At 40.4% G+C, this 19,001-nt stretch overlaps 2 protein-coding genes across 2 annotated transcripts; one reads left to right on the forward strand and one right to left on the reverse strand.

The window, feature by feature from the left end:
• The first annotated feature begins 1,004 nt into the window (after positions 1–1,004).
• acad11 (acyl-CoA dehydrogenase family, member 11) lies at positions 1,005–18,917 on the forward strand. The gene is made up of 19 exons (XM_008280817.1): positions 1,005–1,197; positions 1,296–1,395; positions 3,225–3,350; positions 3,533–3,694; positions 3,818–3,982; positions 4,065–4,206; positions 4,368–4,489; positions 4,580–4,686; positions 4,916–5,027; positions 5,487–5,564; positions 5,891–6,029; positions 6,345–6,452; positions 7,966–8,064; positions 16,764–16,833; positions 17,559–17,644; positions 17,759–17,830; positions 18,060–18,214; positions 18,371–18,487; positions 18,804–18,917. The coding sequence occupies exons 1-19, from the start codon at positions 1,076–1,078 to the stop codon at positions 18,915–18,917; spliced, it is 2,196 nt and encodes a 731-aa protein (XP_008279039.1). The 5' UTR covers positions 1,005–1,075.
• ackr4b (atypical chemokine receptor 4b) lies at positions 11,011–15,078 on the reverse strand. Its single transcript, XM_008280816.1, has 2 exons — positions 14,890–15,078; positions 11,011–12,701 (listed from the first exon to the last, which is right to left on the reverse strand). The coding sequence occupies exons 1-2, from the start codon at positions 14,890–14,892 to the stop codon at positions 11,580–11,582; spliced, it is 1,125 nt and encodes a 374-aa protein (XP_008279038.1). The 5' UTR covers positions 14,893–15,078; the 3' UTR covers positions 11,011–11,579.
• Positions 18,918–19,001: the final 84 nt, after the last annotated feature.

Genomic DNA, 19,001 nt, shown 5'->3' on the forward strand with positions numbered 1-19,001 from the left:
CTTGCATGACCTTTAAAGGGCTCCATAGTGTTCAAAAATCACAAAGATTGTTGTTTTGTTTTGCCACTTGCAAGCACGTGAGTAAAGTGAAGCTTTTTACACCATTGTTAACATTCAAAGTTAAAAGCCTTAAAAATGTATATGTATATATAAAAATAATATGTATTAAAAGCCACTTTTTACACTGGGAATCATAACAAAACAGTGTTGTGACTGCTTGTATGCTGCACTTTATACTATTTGTTTTGTTTTATGTTTTTAATAAATGCGTTTAAGAAGTGACAATTCATGGTACTTTTAAGCTTTTGAGTAACCATACATAGAACAGTTTAATAAACATTTTTTATTGCACAAACATCATGCCTTTAGCATCGTTGCATTTGACCAATAAGAACAGGTAAACATATAGTATGTCATAGATTGTAATATATATAAGTAAACATCCTCTAAAGTAAACCAAAGGAAGAAAGAAGATAGAACCAGTGCTTCTTTATTTAAAATAATTTTTTAATTTTCTTTATTTTAATTATCTAATTGTATTTTGTTAGAACATTTTTCGTTTACATGATTTTAAGAGCTTTTGTATAAAAGAGAAACTTATTAAAAAAAAAACACAACACCTGGGTATCACCTTCACATACATATATGTACTTTTTTTTTTTAAAGGGAAGAATATTTTTAGACAGAAAATGATCTTTGCTTTTGCCGATGAGAAGTTGCATAAATGAGCAACCTCTTTGTAAAATCAGTCATACACGGAGCCATAAAGCTTTCACACACATAAAATGGAATAAAATAAAATAAATAAATCACAGCTATCAACACCGTCTGAATATTACATTTAATTCAAATAAATAAATAAATAAAGAAATAAAATAAATGGCTTAAAGAATCTTGAGTTTTCCACACTCCAGTCCGTTGGAGGCGGAAATGCAACTCAATCACCAAAATCCACCAAAGAAGAAGAAGAAGAAGAAGAAGAAGAATAACAACAGCAGCAGCAGCAGAAGAAGAAGAAGAACATTTCTAAACTCAATAATGCTTCTGGTAATGATTAATCCCGTATATCTAAAACATGGACGGACTGACAACTCCTGTACGACAACAACATAAATTTAATGTTAGCAGTCTTCAAAGATACTTGACTGTCAAGTCACGGTTGTCGCATAATGACACACTAACTGTCAGACAGTACAGGTAAGACACACAGACAGAGCTGGCTTGTTTTCTCAAAGTTAGTCTTGTACGAATGTTTAGCTAACTGATAACACGTTATGACGTCTGTTATCTTTCAGTGCTGGTCAGTCAAACCCAACTTTCCTAATCCAGGCACCTTCACAGAGCTATGTTCTCAGGAAGAGACCCCCAGGTGAGCTGCTGCCAGGGGCTCACAAGGTAAGAGTTCACCACTGAATCGCATTCATCGGCACCCTGCACAGCAGTGTTTGCAGATGTGTTCAAACACTGCTATGTGTAGCCCCTTCACTTCTCCAGCAGGGGGAGAAACTGTTGAAAATATGTTTGGTGTGAACACCACATTTGACAGACATACACAAATATGCCATAGCTCTGCTCAGTGCTAAATGTAAGTGAAAACACACACACACAAAAGCTGCCAGCACCACATAAGTTCATGTATTATTTGCAAGAATGTGAAAGAACCGTGACATTTGGTGCTCATTTTGCTGAACATAGAGACAAAGTTTGGATACAAGCTGGTTTGAGTTCACACGTAGTTGCTGATCATTGTAGAAACTCTGCATGAAGTGAATTCACAAAGAACAAGTGTCCATCAGTTATCCAACCTTTAATGTACAGTGGTTAGAAAAGTATTCAATCCCCTTGGAAGGTTTCCTCTTTTATTGCTTTTCAACACTTAATCATGTTAAATATAATTTGGCTTTTTTGGGAAGAATTTACAAAAAAAAAAAAGTTTGTTAATGTAAAAGTGAAAACTGATTTTTTAAAAGTAATGCCAAATAATTAAAAATGTAAAGTAAGTGATTGTGTAAGTATTCTCTCCCCTCAAGTCAGTATTTAATAAATGCACCTTTAGTTGTAATTACATTATTGGGCCTCCGTGGATGAGTCTCATTCAGCCTTGCACATCTGAACACTGAGTCACCCACGTGCCTTCCGTTGAATTTTAGATTCAATTCAATTCAATTCAATTTTATTTGTATAGCGCATATTTACAACAACAAGTCATCTCATAGCGCTTCACAAAGGCAGATGAGATTTATTATGAGCTCTTTCAACAGTGGCTTTCTGTTTGCCACTCTCCCATAAAGATTTGACTGATGAAGAACAAGCAACACTTGTTTTTTGCACAGTCACTCCCGTCTCAGCTGCTGAAGATTGTAATTCCTTTAGAGGAGTCACAGGTGTCTCGGTGGTCTCCCTCACTCGTCTCTTTCCTGCACGGCCGCTTAGTTTTCAAGTACGACTTATGCTTTTCAGTAGCCTTTTGCATTTTATATTTTTAATTAATTGATGTTTCTTTGTAAAACTCTGTTTTCATTTTGACATTTTTTGTAATTTTTTTGTTGAAAAAGAAAAATTCAGTTGACCATGATTTCATGTTTAAAGACAACAAAAGGGAAAAACTTCCAAGAGAGGTGAATATTTTTTACTGTATGCATAATGGTACTCTCATTTCCCAGTGAAAAAACACATTAAAACTTTTTCTACTCTCTCCAAACTTAAAACATAGAAAGAACAGGGAGGAACCAAACAGTGAGCCTTGGATTTGTAACTGTTATGAGTATTTTTTTCCATTTTGTCTACCAGTGAATTGTATCTGTGCACTTGCTCTGTATGTGAAAGTAAACAGAGTGAAACAAAACAGAGAGATATTTTGACTCTGCCCACCCAAGGCCAAACCAGCTGAGTCTGAGAGAGACTGCTGTAAAATATAACATAAACAAAACCACATAGATCCATCCATCCATCCATCCATCCATTATCTGTACACCGCTTAATCCTCACTAGGGTTGTGGGGAGGCTGGAGCCTATCCCAGCTGACTTAGGGCAAAGGCAGGGACATAGATATATGTAAATGGATAATAAGCAGTGAGTTTTCATGATACTGAGGAATTGCATATCAATTTCTGTGTTGGAAATCCTATTCCAATTAAATTATGTAAAATAACATGTTAATATAATATCCTGACAACATTTTTCAAGCGCGGCTTATACTGTGGTATGTTTGACTTTGTTTTCAGGTGGACAGGGAGTATCGGGTGCAGAAGGCCCTTTTCTCTGCTGGTTTTCCTGTGCCTCAGCCCCTCTTGCACTGCACCGATGTAGAAGTAATTGGGACGGAATTCTACTTGATGGAGCATGTGAAGGTCAGTTTGTGCACTCAAGCCAAATTTACATTGCTGGAAAGTCACCACTCACAAATTCCTGCATCTAATTTATTATTTGCTGTTGCTTGATATTGGCTCTATTCTCTAAAGGTAAAAGTTGGAGTTTGGAATTTTTATTTTTTGTAACAAGACACTGTTGTTGATCCATTTCTGTCGATCAGGGCCGCATATTCAGGGATCTGCGTCTCCCTGGAGTGAGTCCAGCAGAGAGAACAGCTCTGTATGTGGCTGCAGTGGAGCTCTTGGCAAAGCTTCACTCACTGGACCTGCAATCACTGAACCTTGAAGGGTATGGCAGAGGGCCTGGTTATTGCAGGAGACAAGTGAGAAAACACTTTATACTCCAAACTTCTTTGTATAGTATATCCAATCTTAAAAACTGGTCAGATTTCCAAATTCCAAATTGAAATGACCCGGAATGATGGAATGCCTTTTCCTCATTATAGGTGTCCACCTGGACAAAGCAGTACAAAGCAGCAGCCCACGTTGACATCCCAGCCATGAATGAACTGTCTGATTGGTTGATGAAGAATTTACCAGTGAATGACAATGAAGTCACTCTTGTCCATGGAGATTTCCGATTGGACAACTTGATTTTCCATCCAACAGAGGTGACATTTCTATGACCAGTCGTCTCTCAGTTTTGCTGTATTTATCAGTAAATACTTCACAGAGTGTGTTTGATGTCATAAGGCACGTGTGGTAGCAGTGTTGGACTGGGAGCTGTCTACCACTGGGCAGCCCTTAGCGGACTTGGCATACTTCCTTATGCCTTGCTACTGGCCCACAAATTTCAACATTATCAGCTCAATGGGGAGTTTAAATGGAGTAGAAGGTAATGTCAACGACTAACAATATAAACCTTGAGCATAATTAGTAGATATAAAAATAGATAGATGAATGTACTTATGTTTTCATCTTTGCATGAACGTATTGTGTATTTATGTCGACTCACAGTATATACTTGTCCTTCTACCTTCGTCCCTCAACGAGCAGGAGCTCCATCTGTGGGCGACCTGATCTCCATTTACTGCAGGTGTCGGGGGATCCCATCTGTGCTGCCGCAGTGGAATTTTTACTTGGCCTTGTCAAACTTTAAAATGGCTGGAATTGCTCAGGTTTGTACAAAGTTAAACTGCAGTGGTGTACCTATTTGCCCTTTAGGCGTACACATAAGAATTTAAATGCTTCCCCTGTTTGTTTATTAGGGGATCTACGCTCGCCACTTACTGGGTAATGCCAGTGCGCCCAATGCAGCCCAGTTCGGCCAGTGTGTGGAGCCCTTGGCTAAGGAAACCTTGCAGCTTTTACAGAGGTTGGTTGCTGTTATGAAGTGATTAATGGTGATTAACTGGCTTTCAGATTAATATAATTTGTCATAATCAGCATCAGGACAACCCAAACATGCTGTTATGTGAAGATTACGATCAAGATCAATTGTTAGAATGGGCCAGAAAACTGATGAATTCCACCTGCTGACTAAACTTAAGCCAGGAACCTCTAGCTGTTGTCTGCGACTGTTAAAGTTTAAGATGTGTTTCCAGGCCTCTGACAGAGCCAAAGAAAGACGGACTCTTCCTCCAGACAGCTAAAGGTCAAGCTGTTCTCCGGCAGGTCAAAGACTTCATGAGACAAAACGTGCTTCCTGCTCAGCGGGTCAGTGCCGAGAGTTGCCTTGAACAGAAGGGATTTGTTTTCCCAGATGGATTCTGACTTGGATATGAAATTATTTAACAAAGGAGCTCATTCATGCGATCAGGACCAAGTAATTAGAGTGAGAAAACAATGAGTCTGTTGATTACATAGATTATGTCGCACGCAGGATCGTCACCACCGGCTGGACATCACAACCTTGTTAATACAGTGCAGCAGGGTGAAGTGAGGAGATTGTTTATATTTATGGACGAAATTGACAGACAGAAACAGAAGAAAAATAATACAGACTCCAGTAAAATTGTCTCTACGTTAACATATTGTAAAGTTGAGGAAATATTGCTGCATGTTGCTTTGCATATTACCAGTAATGCAGATTGTACAGTAGTGAGAATAGAGCCAGAATGCCATTACTTATACGTCTTACCAATCCACTCGGTAATCAGTGTTATTTTCTACCAGGAAGTTGCAGAGTACTACTCCAAACATGCTGAGTCTTCACAGAGGTGGCGCACCCCGCAAATAATAGAGGATCTAAAGGTATGTAGGGCTATTCCTCGTGGATATTCAATCTCTTCTCTGCAGAGAGCCAGCATAAATATTAGCAACAAAAGCCAATCAAAAGTCAAGCATCAGTCAAATGGCCAAGTCTATTTAAATGTTCTCCAAACAGTGCACCTCCCTTCTGAGTCACTCGCTACAATCCATCATTAACAGTTTAAATTAAAGCAAAAGCAACATTATTTGCGCCTGCATCGATCTGTTCCAACTGCTTGCTCTGCTTGTCTTCACCAACATCTATCTGAAAGAAGCATTTGTCCTTTTTTACACTCCTTATAATAACAACATGCATGTCTGGTATTCAGGTGAAAGCCAGGGCGGCAGGGCTGTGGAACTTGTTCCTGCCTGCAGCCAGTGGGCTCAGTCAGTTGGACTATGCCTATATTGCAGAAGAAACTGGACGCTGCTTCTTTGCCCCCGAAGTCTTTAACTGCCAGGCTCCTGGTAAAACATCTTACATGGTGTCAGGTTTAGAGATAATTTATATGATTGTGGGTTCATTCTTCCAGTTAAATGACAATACTTAGAACAAGATTATCATGTTCTGAATAAAATCCTTAACTTTTTTGCTGCAACCATGCATTTTTAGGTTTATTACTGGGTTAAAAAATGTTAAATTAAAACATACAATTCTCCAAAATTGGCCCTTTTCAAGGTGTTGTTTTTTTTGCCATAAGAGTTAAACCAAAGCACACATTAGTTTCCAAGTTTAGCTCATAATTGTTTGAAGATGATAGATGTTGTGGTATTTTTCCACAGACACAGGAAATATGGAGGTGCTCCACTTGTTTGGCAGTGAGGAACAGAAGAAGAAATGGCTGGAACCTCTGCTCAGAGGAGAGATCCGCTCCTGCTTCTGTATGACAGGTATTTTAACCGTCGCATCACAGAAGGCTGAAAAAGAAAACATACCATAATCTCTGCATCAGGAATGGTATGAGCGTTGAAAGCCAAGCCTGAGGAAGCAACATAATTTTATGATGTGTAGGATTTGACGTCACAGTTTGGAACACTTGCATTAAGCTCCTTACAGAAGTTTCAGCTCATTTACAAGGCACTGTTAAGGTCAGCCCCCGGAATATTTATTGTGGTTTTCCGCAAAATTTTCCAGTGATGGTTGTGGGCTTAAATGAGTCGGGTTACACGCAACACGGTTGCCACCGACTCTGTCAAAGGTTTGTTTGAACGTTTTACGTGCCAGCAGCAAACACTAGTTCACTATGAGTAATTTCTCCCTGTTTTGCTCCACGTTGCTTTCCACACTGCCTGGAAACTGCAGCATGCTGTTGCCAGAGGTGATTACAGTGGGTGTGAACGTCTCCCGTGGTTTTTGTAAACACAGATGGTGATTAGTAGTGTTTTGGGGATGTTTCTCGTCAGCGGTTTGGTAGATTTATTACGTTGGATGATGAGGAACAGGAACCCCCGTGTTGGGCTGATAAACAATTTCTACTTTTAGCCTTTTTTTGAGAGTTATCTGCTGTGTTAACCCCCCCTGAACCCTATTCAGTTTCTGGAGAGTTTTGTCGTTCCTGTCACATTGTTACTCACCGTGGTTCTCATTTTCCACAGCAATATAAAATCTTGCATCTCTATGGAAACAGCATGATCATGGCTAGTAGTCAAAACAATTTTAAAATGTTTTTAGTGCAGCAGAAGAAGGTTGAAATTTTTTAATTCCAAGTGCCCCCAGGAGTTATCAATACTGAAAAAAAAATACTACAGATATTTTCTTATTTACATATGCCATACTAATACTATACAATTACTACTAATATTCCCACACTGTTTACTTACTTCAACATCTACTAACTTGGCACTAAAAAGATATTTGTGTGTTTTCTTTTGCGCTCAGTGTCTCAAATCTGTTCCCACACGTGTCTCTCTGCTGTATAAACACAGCCTGCAGTTCAGCCAGACAGTCATTACGTCACGTGACTGTTGGTCACAGCTGAGTCACTTCTGACTTCTAAGTTGTATTAACACGTGTAGAATTTTCTTATACAGTCTCGTGCAAATGGGTTATTTTTGGTAAATATTTAAATGAGGTACATAGAATGAGCTAACTGGACAGAAATATCATGATTTTAGAGTCACACATGATCAGATCAAGCTGAGAATCCTTCTGTTTTTACACTTTCTAGCTCTGATAAATGGTGTAATTTGGTAGTTTTTCAAAGGTAACATGTATTTCAAACCCACAAGAAAGTTTTGAGGTGAGGGGGGTTAATTAAAAAATGGTGTGAGTACACTCTTTTTACATTGAACTCTACCTGTGGTTTAAGCTGGAATCTAAAGAAGTAGAAGAGCAAAGGCAGGGCTCTATAGATTTAAAACTCATTGGAGTCTGAGTCTCTGTATCTTGTGGTTTTTTCCCCAGAGCCCGACGTGGCCTCCAGTGATGCAACCAACATGGAGTGCAGCTTTCACAGGGATAAAGACAACTACATCATAAATGGCAAGAAGTGGTGGAGCAGTGGTAAGTAGGCTTTTATTTCTTACATGAGTTATAGTAGATCATACGTACTATCCCACCCAGAACGCTGAAGAGGTTTCTGCTTCGTTTTACGACTGAGAATTTTAGAGAGCTTAAGAATCAAAAAAAACAATCAATTGTTTGATGTCTACTTACTGAACTCACTTTAAAGCTTTTTTTTTTTTTTTGACACGTCCCCATAAAACACAGACTGTTTTTAAAAAGAGTAAATCTGATAATGTTATTGTCCACAAGTGTACTCAGGAGCTTTTCTCAGAAAGAGACGAGTTTATATGTAGTCAAGATGTTACCGAAGCAAAGCCTTACAGAGATGCATTCTTACCCAAACTGCGAACATATGGACGACAAAAAAAAAGCACAAATGACTCATACAATAAGCATTATGTAACATAAACAACTTTTTCATGACCTTTAAAATCTTGCATTGATTTCATTCTGGAAAATACGGCTTTTGTTTTCCAGCTGGTTGGACGAGTAAAAGGTCACGGATTCCAACCATGATACATAGTCAGTGTGTGTATCCGTCAATCGACACTTTGTCATTGTGAGTAAATAAGTCGAAAAAAACAGATAAAACAAATGTTAATGTAACCCTTAGGTTTAAATGGCCCTAAAAGGACGTCACTGTGCGCCGCTGCATTGACTCTATAAACAAATTGCACGTGATAGCTCTTTGGACATTAATGACTGATGTGTGAGTCAGATTTTTTATGTTAACGTTGTACTTTAGTCTGTCTTTGTCTGCCTCTGTTAATGAACTTTGTCCTCAATATCCTGTTTTTAAAAAAACTAAACAATATAATTCAAGGACAGTTAAAGTAAAACAAAAACCACAAACTGGTATTAGTGTTTTTAAATGTTTATCATTCACCTCCTTAATCACTAGAAACCGAAAGATATTCCAGATGTTTACTCTGACACATATGTAGTCTGAAGGTTTTACTCCCCAGTTTAAAGGAAAACATTGGGCTGTTGTTTTTTCAGAGCTGCACGGAATTCCTCCATGCCGCTGAAAGCTTAAAATGCTACGGTTTACCAAAATTGAGCAGTATTTCTACTGTCAACTTATTGTCTTTATGCAATGCATTCCTCTTGTCAGTCATACATCTGTAGTTAGACTCGTTTTTCATAACGCGTCTCTTTTCATTGGAAGTGAAATTTCCGCCACAAAAAAAAAAATCTTCTGGAGTTGTGAGATTGTCCTTTGCCAATATGAATATGTGTCTGTGTTAGGAAAGAATGCGGGCGTGGGGATGACCATTTTCATGCTTTCTGTGACCTGTGGTTGCTTTGGTAGCAAATCATATTATTCAAGAGTGGAAACTGAATGGTTTTGTGCTTTTTGCAGTGAGTCACTGTGTCCACATACAGTCAGTCCAATTTCTCTTTTAACAAAAGGGAAAGCAAAACTAGTCACTGTATGAATTCAATTATTTTCAATTCTTATTATTTTGTGTTCTTCTTATTTTAAATTCTTATGTATCTACGCAAACTCATTCTTTCCAAGTATCAAATGTAACCACTACTGCCACTTCCTCAATGATGTGCTATATGCGTGCACTTGACAGCCCTTTTTTTTCTTTTTTTAATGTTGTACAGTATCTTTCCCATAGAGAAACAGGAACTAAAGACTTCCCATCCGTGGTTTTAGAACTGTACTTCATTGTAAATACACAGCAATTCTTAAATTAGATGTCGTAGGCTTTTCTTGTCTGCTGCTTACCACCAAATAACCCACTGTAACTTAAACTTACTGGAAAGACTGGAATATTCACTTTGGTCACACATTACGTGTAATCCACATGCACTAGAGCATGAAGCAATTTTTCCTCTTCGCTTTTGCTTTTTCTCTTAAATTGTGGCAAAGAATTACTAGCTGGGAGAGTCTATAGAACTTTCCGGTGCAGCTCTGTGGTGTGGAAGCTACATAATACTGTCCCACAGGCGTGATGATGTCGGAAAATTACTCCCAGGCCTGCAATCTTTTGTCTTTAAGGCATATTTGCATACACACTCACACAAGAGAAGCCAATATACACATGTTTACCATTATTAGTAGCTGCTGGTTGTGTGCAGTTGAATTTTATACAAGTAATTTTGGTCTCTTTCAAACTAAAGTAAAAACAAGTAAAATATATAAATTAGTATACTTTTTTTTTTTTTTTTAATCATATGATTTGACATTTTGAGGCATGTAATTCTTGCCAATATTAACTGTTTAGGAAAAACCTGATGTACATCTGAGTGAGACTGTGGTGAAAATAGACGCTTTTAATGATGCTTATTGACATACAAATTTCACTTCTCTGCTTTTGTCAGATTGCCATGTTCTGATCTTAAGTTTAAATGTCTGAAGTAGCAAAAACATCGCGTCTTGCATCACATATCACCCCATTCACATACTTTTGGTGGACATTGTATAACTAAATGGGCTCTACTGAGATGTAGGACTTCCTTGTTTACTTATTTTGTGTGCTGTCATGCAATCTAATACTCATGTTGCCTAGAAACCCAGTCTTCCCTCTGCTTGGACACTATTAAAGTTGTAGCCTAAACGTTTGTCTGTCTGGCTAGACGCACCAAGTTTGGGTATTGTACAGAGTGTAGCTCCCACACATCCAATTTGAAAGTCATTATTGTTGAAAGAGGATGACTAGCAGGTATTGCAGATGGAAAGAATGGTAAACAATGAAATGACTTAGTGTCTGAGGAGCTTTAGGACGCATCTGTTGTGGCTCTGGTCAGGATGTTTTGCACAACGAAGCTTTGCCGTTGTGTAAAGAGGCTTGAATAAACTCTTTGACTCTAGCTATCCATCACATCGAGCCTAGATTTCATAGAATAGGGTTAGCTTGCCATAATGTTATATGGTGGCGTTGAGTAATTTGAAAGGAGAAAAATATGGATTGCACTTAACTGCAAACTGTATTCTCTTTCAAGTTCCAAGTTTATTCAAATCAAAAAAGATGAGTGGATGAAAAATGGCCTCAAAGGAACGTTCAGCACTGCTTTTTCTTGGCTTTATAGCATGAATGGGTCCTTCCTGCTGTTTGTTGTCCTGTCTTCGTTTGCCAATTGTTTTTCAACTCAATGGTCACCCACTGTGCAATTATTCCAACCCGGGCCACGAGATGTGATAAAATGAGATGCAGATGATCTCATGGATGGAAGACTGTGCCGATTGAATTGGATTCGTTGTGAAAAACCAGAAAAGTTCTCCGAGCGTCTTGACTTTCAGCTGTGTTTGATTGCAACAGAAGTGCGTAGATGCGCATCATTAAAAAGCTTTGTTCTTTTATTTAACAAAATACATAATTTATACAAAATACTTTGTTTAGTTAGTGCATGTAAACTCACTGTACATATATATTACCCTAAAAAAGAATACCTGTAGTAATTGATATCTGTCCTGTATGATAGTACAAGTATGCAAATATGTATACGTAGACATACAGTTTGCATAGGTGCTTACAAGGAAATAGATCTATTTTAGAGTCTTAAATGGTAAAGGTGCTGGTGTCTTGGTCTTCGGAACCGGACTGGGATTGAGTTTGATTGCGTGTGTTAAGCGCAATCTCCACCGCCGGCTCCTCGTTCACGTGTGTCGGGTGTCTCCCAAGGCGCTGTCCAAGGCGCTTAGCCGCCTTTAGGACGTGACCCCTAAAGGAGGACCCGATGAAGGCGTAGAGAACTGGGTTGATGCAGGCGTGGGTGAGCGCCAGGCTCTCCGTCACTTGGACAGCGCGATCCAGATTCTTGCTGACTTCACAGTCCGTCACGAGGATGTAAATGATGTCCATCGCTCGGCACAGCTTGACCACGTTGTAGGGCAGCTGGGTGAGCAGGAATACAGCCACCACAGCGAGGAGGACGCGCAGGGCTCGCCACTTTCGGTCTCTCCGCACCCCAACGGCCTTAGTCAGGGCCCGCCCCACCCAGCAGTAGCATATCACCATGACCAAGAAAGGCAGCAGGAACCTAAGGGTCACCTCCAGCAGCTCCAGGGCAGCTTTAGCAGGTCGGGCCATGCTGTGCGGGTAGACGGGGGTGCAGCCGATCCTGTGATGGGAGATCTTCACTGTGGAGAAGATGAGCTCGGGAAGGCCAAGAAAGCTGGCTAAAGCCCACAACACGACACACACCAGGAGCCACTGTCTCCTCGCTCGGGGTCCTGTCCCATTTCTGCCGGTTGGATTTTGGGCTACAGCACGGTAGCGATCCACACTGATGCACGCCAGCAGCAGCATGCCACAGCTGAAGTTGGTGCTGTAGAGGAAGGAGGTGATCTTGCAGGCGGCCTTTCCCAGCCTCCATCCGTGGACCGCGTCAGCCGCCCAGAAGGGCAGGGTGAAGAGCAGCAGCAGGTCCGAGATGGCGAGGTTTAGGATGCACACGTCCGTCAGGGTTCGTAGTCTCAACCGGGATGTGTAGACAACCACCACCAGGGCGTTCCCAGCCAGACCTACCACCAGAGCCAGGGTGTAGATGATTGGGAGGAAGACGCCACCAAAAGAGCGCACCGCTTCCTTGTCACAAATGCTGTGTTCATAATTGTAGTCGTAGCTGTCATTAAAGCTGGCGTCTTCGTCATCGTGGTAGTAGAAGTCTTCCATTTTGTCCTGTGAAGGCAAAACAGAGCACGCTTTAGAGAAACATGGGATTACATTTCACTCAGAACTTTTTTAAGCTGTTGTGATGCAGTATAATCAGTTAAATCATTTGCCGTAGATGTGTAATTTGCGTTATTTAACAGATTAAGAGCAGAGCGTTTGTAAATGATAGGCTCCCTTTCAGCAGAAACGGGAAAAGGAAGTTGTTTTTCTATTCTTCATTGAAGGAATCTCTCTTGCATGCTTTCCCTAAAGGCTTAAGCCCTGTCTGTCTGAAATGTGTGTGGGCTTGAATAACCCCACTGAACACAACTCTGAGGGAAAATAAAAGCAGACAAGAGGCTTGCAGGGCCTCTAATTACCTTCAGAATTTGCTTCGTTTGTATTCTGTCAGATGCTGAGTGATCTACAGGCTTCAGGAAATATCAGCTTCTGCTTCACTGATACTTTAATCACAGGAAAGCAGATCATATCGGAATTCCTAATAAATCTGTCTTTCAAATCTTTTCAAAATGCAAAGCAGTACAAGCTGTAATGCAGAACGATAACATCTACACTTTGTACAACAGCAAATTTCCAGCTTGTAAACCTCTTCTGATCCGTCAACACCGAGTACAGCTCATGTCATTTGTTATTCATGTCATTTTGCCCGTAGGAGGAAATTAAAAGTCACAAGCGACAGAAAGTATGAAGGAGAGGGAGATGGTGATGACACAAGTGCAAGGTCTCTTGCCAGATTCAAATCCAGGATGTTGGTTTTACTGTATATGGTATGTGCTGCTTCAACAGGACATCCCATTGAAGTCAGACTTTCATCCAGTGCCATTGTGTTGTTAACCTCCCGCCTCCACTGTTGACTCCAGATGGAGATTTCAGCTGAGGATTAGCAAATACAGTGCTGTGTGTATATGAATGCTCTTTCTGTCTCACACGGATCATTATTTCTTTGGAAAACGACCTAATTTTCCCGTGAGAAGCATAATGGTCGGACTAAGTTCAAAATGCTCATCTGACACTGATCTCATAGAAATTCTGATCTTATATTTTGGATTTTATCAATTCGCTCACAGCTGGAATTTAGGTAGCTGTGGACTCTAACAGCAAAACAAATTACGTGACAGATGATATAATTCCTGGATCAGGACCAAGGCATGGCTTTGGCATATTTTGCATCTCAGGATCATTTTGGAAAATTGCACTTGTTGCTAAGATGACAGGAGTCATGTTATGAAAAGTGTCCAGGTTTCGTTATATAAAACGTCGTTATCTCCCAGATGGGTGGAGCAGGAGTTGCTGCTGCAGATGTTCATTGGAACAGTGAGAAATATTTCAAGTATTCACTGCTGTCAACAGCTGGAGAGTTGAATGAGAGAGCAGCAGGTTTGTGGATGGTGATATGCTCTCACATACAGAAGAACATATTATTGGTAATAGCAGTTTTGAAACCACGAAACAGACATAAATTTGTATTTGAAATGTAGTAGTTGAATATAGTGATTAGAAATGTTCTCATAGAAGTGATGCCAACGGAAACACAGACCGATTTCAAGGCTTTGTACAAATATTACAGATATAAAGAAACCTTTCACAGCATTGGAAAAACATAATATTACATTTAGCCACTGTTTTCTCAATTAAATTAATTTTTTTTTGCCGAGGAATGACATTTCACCCTTGGTAAGAGATTTTATTGATTTTCTGCAACAACAACAACAAAAAAACTAGATAAAATAATTTGAGTAAAGCGAAAGTGATTGTGACAGTTGAGGTGTAACTCAGACTAACAGTGCTTACAGTGATAATCAATCACTTCAGGAAACTGTTTTAAATTAAGCAAGCAAAGCGCTAAGGAGACAAACACAAAGAAGTAAACATAAAACAACAACGTTAGAGAAGCAGCGAGGACACGTTTAGCTTGTTATCGTTACCTTACTGTAATTCCTATAATGTCATAAAATATCCCTAAGCAGGACTTTGACTGGTATCACTGAAGTGAGCAAAGGACAACACTCTGCATGACGGGGCACAAATATATATATGTGAAATGTTGTTAGCTAGTTTATTGATTTAAATTGAACAATATGATTAAAAACCGTAAGGTCCTTTTATCAATTCATATACAAGTACAACTCTGTCAGCAGGTTGTCGCGTTAGATACAAGAAAAGTAGTTAAAAATGTGATAATAAAGTTTCTTACCATGTTTCTGTTCTTCTGGTGAGATTTGTGAAGTTGGTATTAATCCTTTTTTTTTTTTTTTTTTTTTTTAATGAAGCAGAGATAGTTGTTGTGTATCCTGAGGAGAGTAGTTGCATGTACTCAGGACTGAAGTGACTAATGTGCGCTTCAGCCCGCCCAACTCCCTCCACTGCTGACACCAGAGGAGCATGTCGCTTCTCCACGTAGCTCCGAAGGCTTTTGTGTGTTTGTGTGTGCCTTTTTTTTTTTCTCTCTCTCTGTTGGCGTGTGGGTCATGTTTCCGGACAGCTGGCAGAGATGGATATAAATTCTTTAGGTTCTTTATAATCTGTATGCTGTGTTGCAACAACTACGGTACAAAGAGAAACTTTAGATTTTTCTAGTCTTTGTCAGACAAGGAGTGCCCAGCTGACAGCTCTTTGTTTATGCCTGTGTAAAGAAGAAAAATGGATAAAAGAAGGATATGAAATAACATCTGACCTAAGAGACGGGTAATCTTTGGCCAATTTAACAAGCTTACAGTGATTAGTGTGGTTTACTGGAATGCAGCCATTACTGGTTTGTTGTAGTGGGTTGTGTGCATTGTTTACCAGCCTCACATTAACACAAATCCAGTGGAGTAGACTCTTGTGTTTGAAACTTCAAATTTATGAACTGTATTTTGGTTTTGTGGGGTTTTCCTCTGAATGTTGTTTCCTTATTTCTGTTTCCTCAGAAATGTCAGACTTGTTTTTTTTTTTTTAATATCCCTTCTTTGTCTCACATTCTTTCACTTAATGCATCGCCTATAAATATATTCAGTCAAATCAACAAACAAATGGGTTAGAGAACACAAAGTAAACAAACAACAAAATGCCTCCATTAAATTCTTTTCAGTCAGACTCAGCTGGCAACGAATAAGAGCATTTGTTTGGAACCCTGATGTGACTGTTTTTTTTTGTGAAGTCAACAGCATGCAATGTTTGGATGTCACGTTCTCTGGAAGACTGATTAGTGGGCTGGGAAGGTAAATTTTCATTCCTGCGATTACAAGACGTGTACGGGCATGACAGCAGGGCTCACCTTGTGTCATGGACCATAGGAGTTATGTAAGGATTCTGAGGAAAACCTAACCTGCCCCCGGGCCAAACGGGCTTTCCTAGATGTGGTTTATGGGTGGAGTGTAAACGGCGTGCTCGTTGTTGCACAGCACGCACTATCAGTTATTGTTTGTTTGAATTTCTACAGTCAGTGACTCTGTTTAAAGACTAAACATCTGTCAGATCGACTTTAAGTGCTCGCACGCTGTGATTCTCATGCTGTGAATTGTCAAAGACTGTTGATGTCTCTTGCTGCCTGGTGTCCATATGTCCTGTCCTCAGGGGACAGTTTTTTTTCCCCCAGTTGGACAGAAATTTAAACAGGAAGGAAGAGCTTGGTCATTCTGTTTGTGCCGTGGGCCACACGGGCTTGGCTCAAAGTGGGCTCCCAACCAAGGAAATACCGAAAATATTCTCCATTATCACAACTCAGTGATCCCGTCATCACACATTTCACATCATCACACTGTGTAAAAGAAGTTTGTTTTTTTTTTCCAACTCATCTCCAGCAGCCAGGGTCTGCTTATAATAACGGACTCAAAGTTACTCTGTGTCAAAGAAACCAAGTCAGGAAATGTAAATCAACCTGTGGCTGTTTCTGCTGTCACGTCGTTTATCCGTCATTGGCTGGATCCATGTCGGGCACTTCCCAGGCCGCAACAAGCAACGCATAATTTCCGACCATACTCGGGTCGTAGAATGGTTAAGGCCATAGAATGGTTGTTATGCCCACAAACTGCAACACAACACGAATACAGATGAACCACAGGATTTCTGCTTTGTTCCCCCCCCCAGGTGCTGGCAATCCCCAATGCAAAGTGGCCATCGTGATGTGCAGGAACAGCTCTCAGGATGTTAGCAGCAGGTCAGTAGAACAGTCCGATGACGAAGGATATGAGCATGAATGCGTCTTTCTTGTGGAAATTAACACGCAAGGATTTTTTTTTTCTGTTTGCGTAAGAGTTCAGGCTTCTGGTTTCCCGTCTGTCACCGCAGGTTTTATTGTTCCAGGATTTCTGTTACCAGGATTCACGTTTTACCAATTAAGTGTCACTCTTATGGTTTTCTATCAGTTACTTTGTGCCTCTCTGTGTTACTTTGCACTTTAGTGGCTTGTTCCTCACATTAATCTTCCTCTGTTTTGCTGTTCTAACTGAAATGGACTTTGCTTAGGGGCACGGTGCACTTCCCAGCACGCACCTGCATTTTAACTCCAACCTGACATTTCTGCCTAAAGCTTTGTATCAATCTAATCTTGACAATTGATGTCAGTTAAATTTTTCAATGGCACGTTATTGCCACTCATTAATAGCTCACTCTCATCAGCGTTAAGAATATTGTTAGAAAATTTAGAAAAACAGCCACACCCAAGATATGTAATACACTTTCTCCTTGTTTTGTCAGCACTGTTAACAACATACACACACCCAACCCTGTTTGCAGAGACTAGTCTGCAGATTCTTACTGACAATTGCGGCTGTAAACTGCATCAAATTGAGAGCAGCATGGAAAAACTTATGAAAATGGTTATTGTGGGCGAAGTATAACGTGTCATTCCTTTAAAGCTTTGGTCGTAATCTTGTGTCCTAGACATGGGCGACACAGCATGATCCTCGTCCCTATGGAAACGCCAGGTGTGAAGCTCGTCAGGCCGCTTACTGTGTTCGGACAGGATGGTAGGTTTATTGATTTATTTATTGATTTTGTCCGAATATGGCCTTTTTGCACACAGATGTAACAGGTGAGAGTTCCTGGCCTTACTTAACCATTTTCCTTGTTTCTGTGCTCAGATGCCATCCATGGCGGCCACTTTGAAGTGCACTTTGAAAACGTCTACGTCCCTGTCTCCAACATGATTCTGGGTAAAAGCCTGTGTTGTTTCTGTTTCTATTCCCACTTGTTTGTCCTTTCTCCTTCGCATGCTACCTCTATACAGCCAGTTCGTTATTGTCTCTGGACGATGAGGTGATAATGCCTTAACAACTTCCTGAATGAGGTCACTGGGACGGAGATCAAATTTCCTTTTCTGTGGTAACTCAAGGTGTTACTCTTTGTCGTCTCTCGGTTCTGTCCTCTCGTATTTGTTTCCAGGGGAGGGCAGGGGATTTGAGATTGCTCAGGGTCGACTGGGACCCGGCAGGCTGCACCACTGTATGAGAGCCGTCGGCCTCTCAGAGTTTGCACTGGAGCTGCTTTGCCAGAGGGCTGCTTTCAGGCAAACATTTGGAAAAAAGCTGTACCAACATGTGAGTGAACGTGTAGTACCCCAGAGATTCCTCCAACTTTAATTTCAAGGCTGGGGCAGGATGTGTTGAGTTCCTTTATGCTGTTGACACCTAGTGGGCACATTTTTCAATGCAGCCTGAGTAAATGTGCTCTCCTTGCCGTTCTGTTGTGTTTAGGAGGTCGTCGCTCACTGGATAGCAGAATGCCGTCTCATGATAGAGCAAACCCGCCTGCTGACCCTTCATGCTGCTCACGCTGTGGATACGCTGGGCAGCCGGGTTGCTAGCAAACAGGTAGAACGGTCTTCATGATGAACTTAATACTAATTTCACACAGCATACACAGTATAACTTATTTGTCTTAAAGAGCTGCTTTCTTACCCTAAAATGTAACACTTGTTTAGTTTTGGAGATATTTACCACGATTCATTTACATTTTTTTTCCCCAGACGCTCATATCAAGGCTGTTATTATGGAAACTGATTGTTTTCAGTCCTCTATTTTGCAGCTGTTCCTGTGTGGACACCACATACATAAAGCCTGCTCAAAATTGAGTGTATTTTATGGATTTGGAAAAACTCTTGTTTTCATCACTGTTCCTGCTCCCTAGATTGCTATGATCAAAGTTGCAGCAGCCAGAATGGCCTGTAAGGTGGTGGACTGTGCCATCCAGGTATATGGAGGTGCAGGCGTGTCTGGAGACTTCCCACTTGCGCAGATGTAAGTTTTTTGGGTTTTTTTTCCATCCACACAAACAAGAATGTGAATTAAAGCCGCAAGCGGCGATGGACGGGTCCTCGCCCTACGC

This window comes from Stegastes partitus, unplaced genomic scaffold (assembly GCF_000690725.1).
Source record: "Stegastes partitus isolate 25-593 unplaced genomic scaffold, Stegastes_partitus-1.0.2 Scaffold210, whole genome shotgun sequence".
Classification (NCBI taxonomy): Eukaryota; Metazoa; Chordata; class Actinopteri; family Pomacentridae; genus Stegastes; species Stegastes partitus.

Excerpts from the sequence above, each read along its gene's own strand:
- acad11 (XM_008280817.1), top strand. The coding sequence starts at position 1,076 with ATGGACGGACTGACAACTCCTGTACGACAACAACATAAATTTAATGTT. Across the intron at positions 3,695-3,817 it reads CTGGTTATTGCAGGAGACAA|GTGTCCACCTGGACAAAGCA; the intron begins GTGAGAAAACAC and ends TCCTCATTATAG. Across the intron at positions 5,565-5,890 it reads AAATAATAGAGGATCTAAAG|GTGAAAGCCAGGGCGGCAGG; the intron begins GTATGTAGGGCT and ends TCTGGTATTCAG.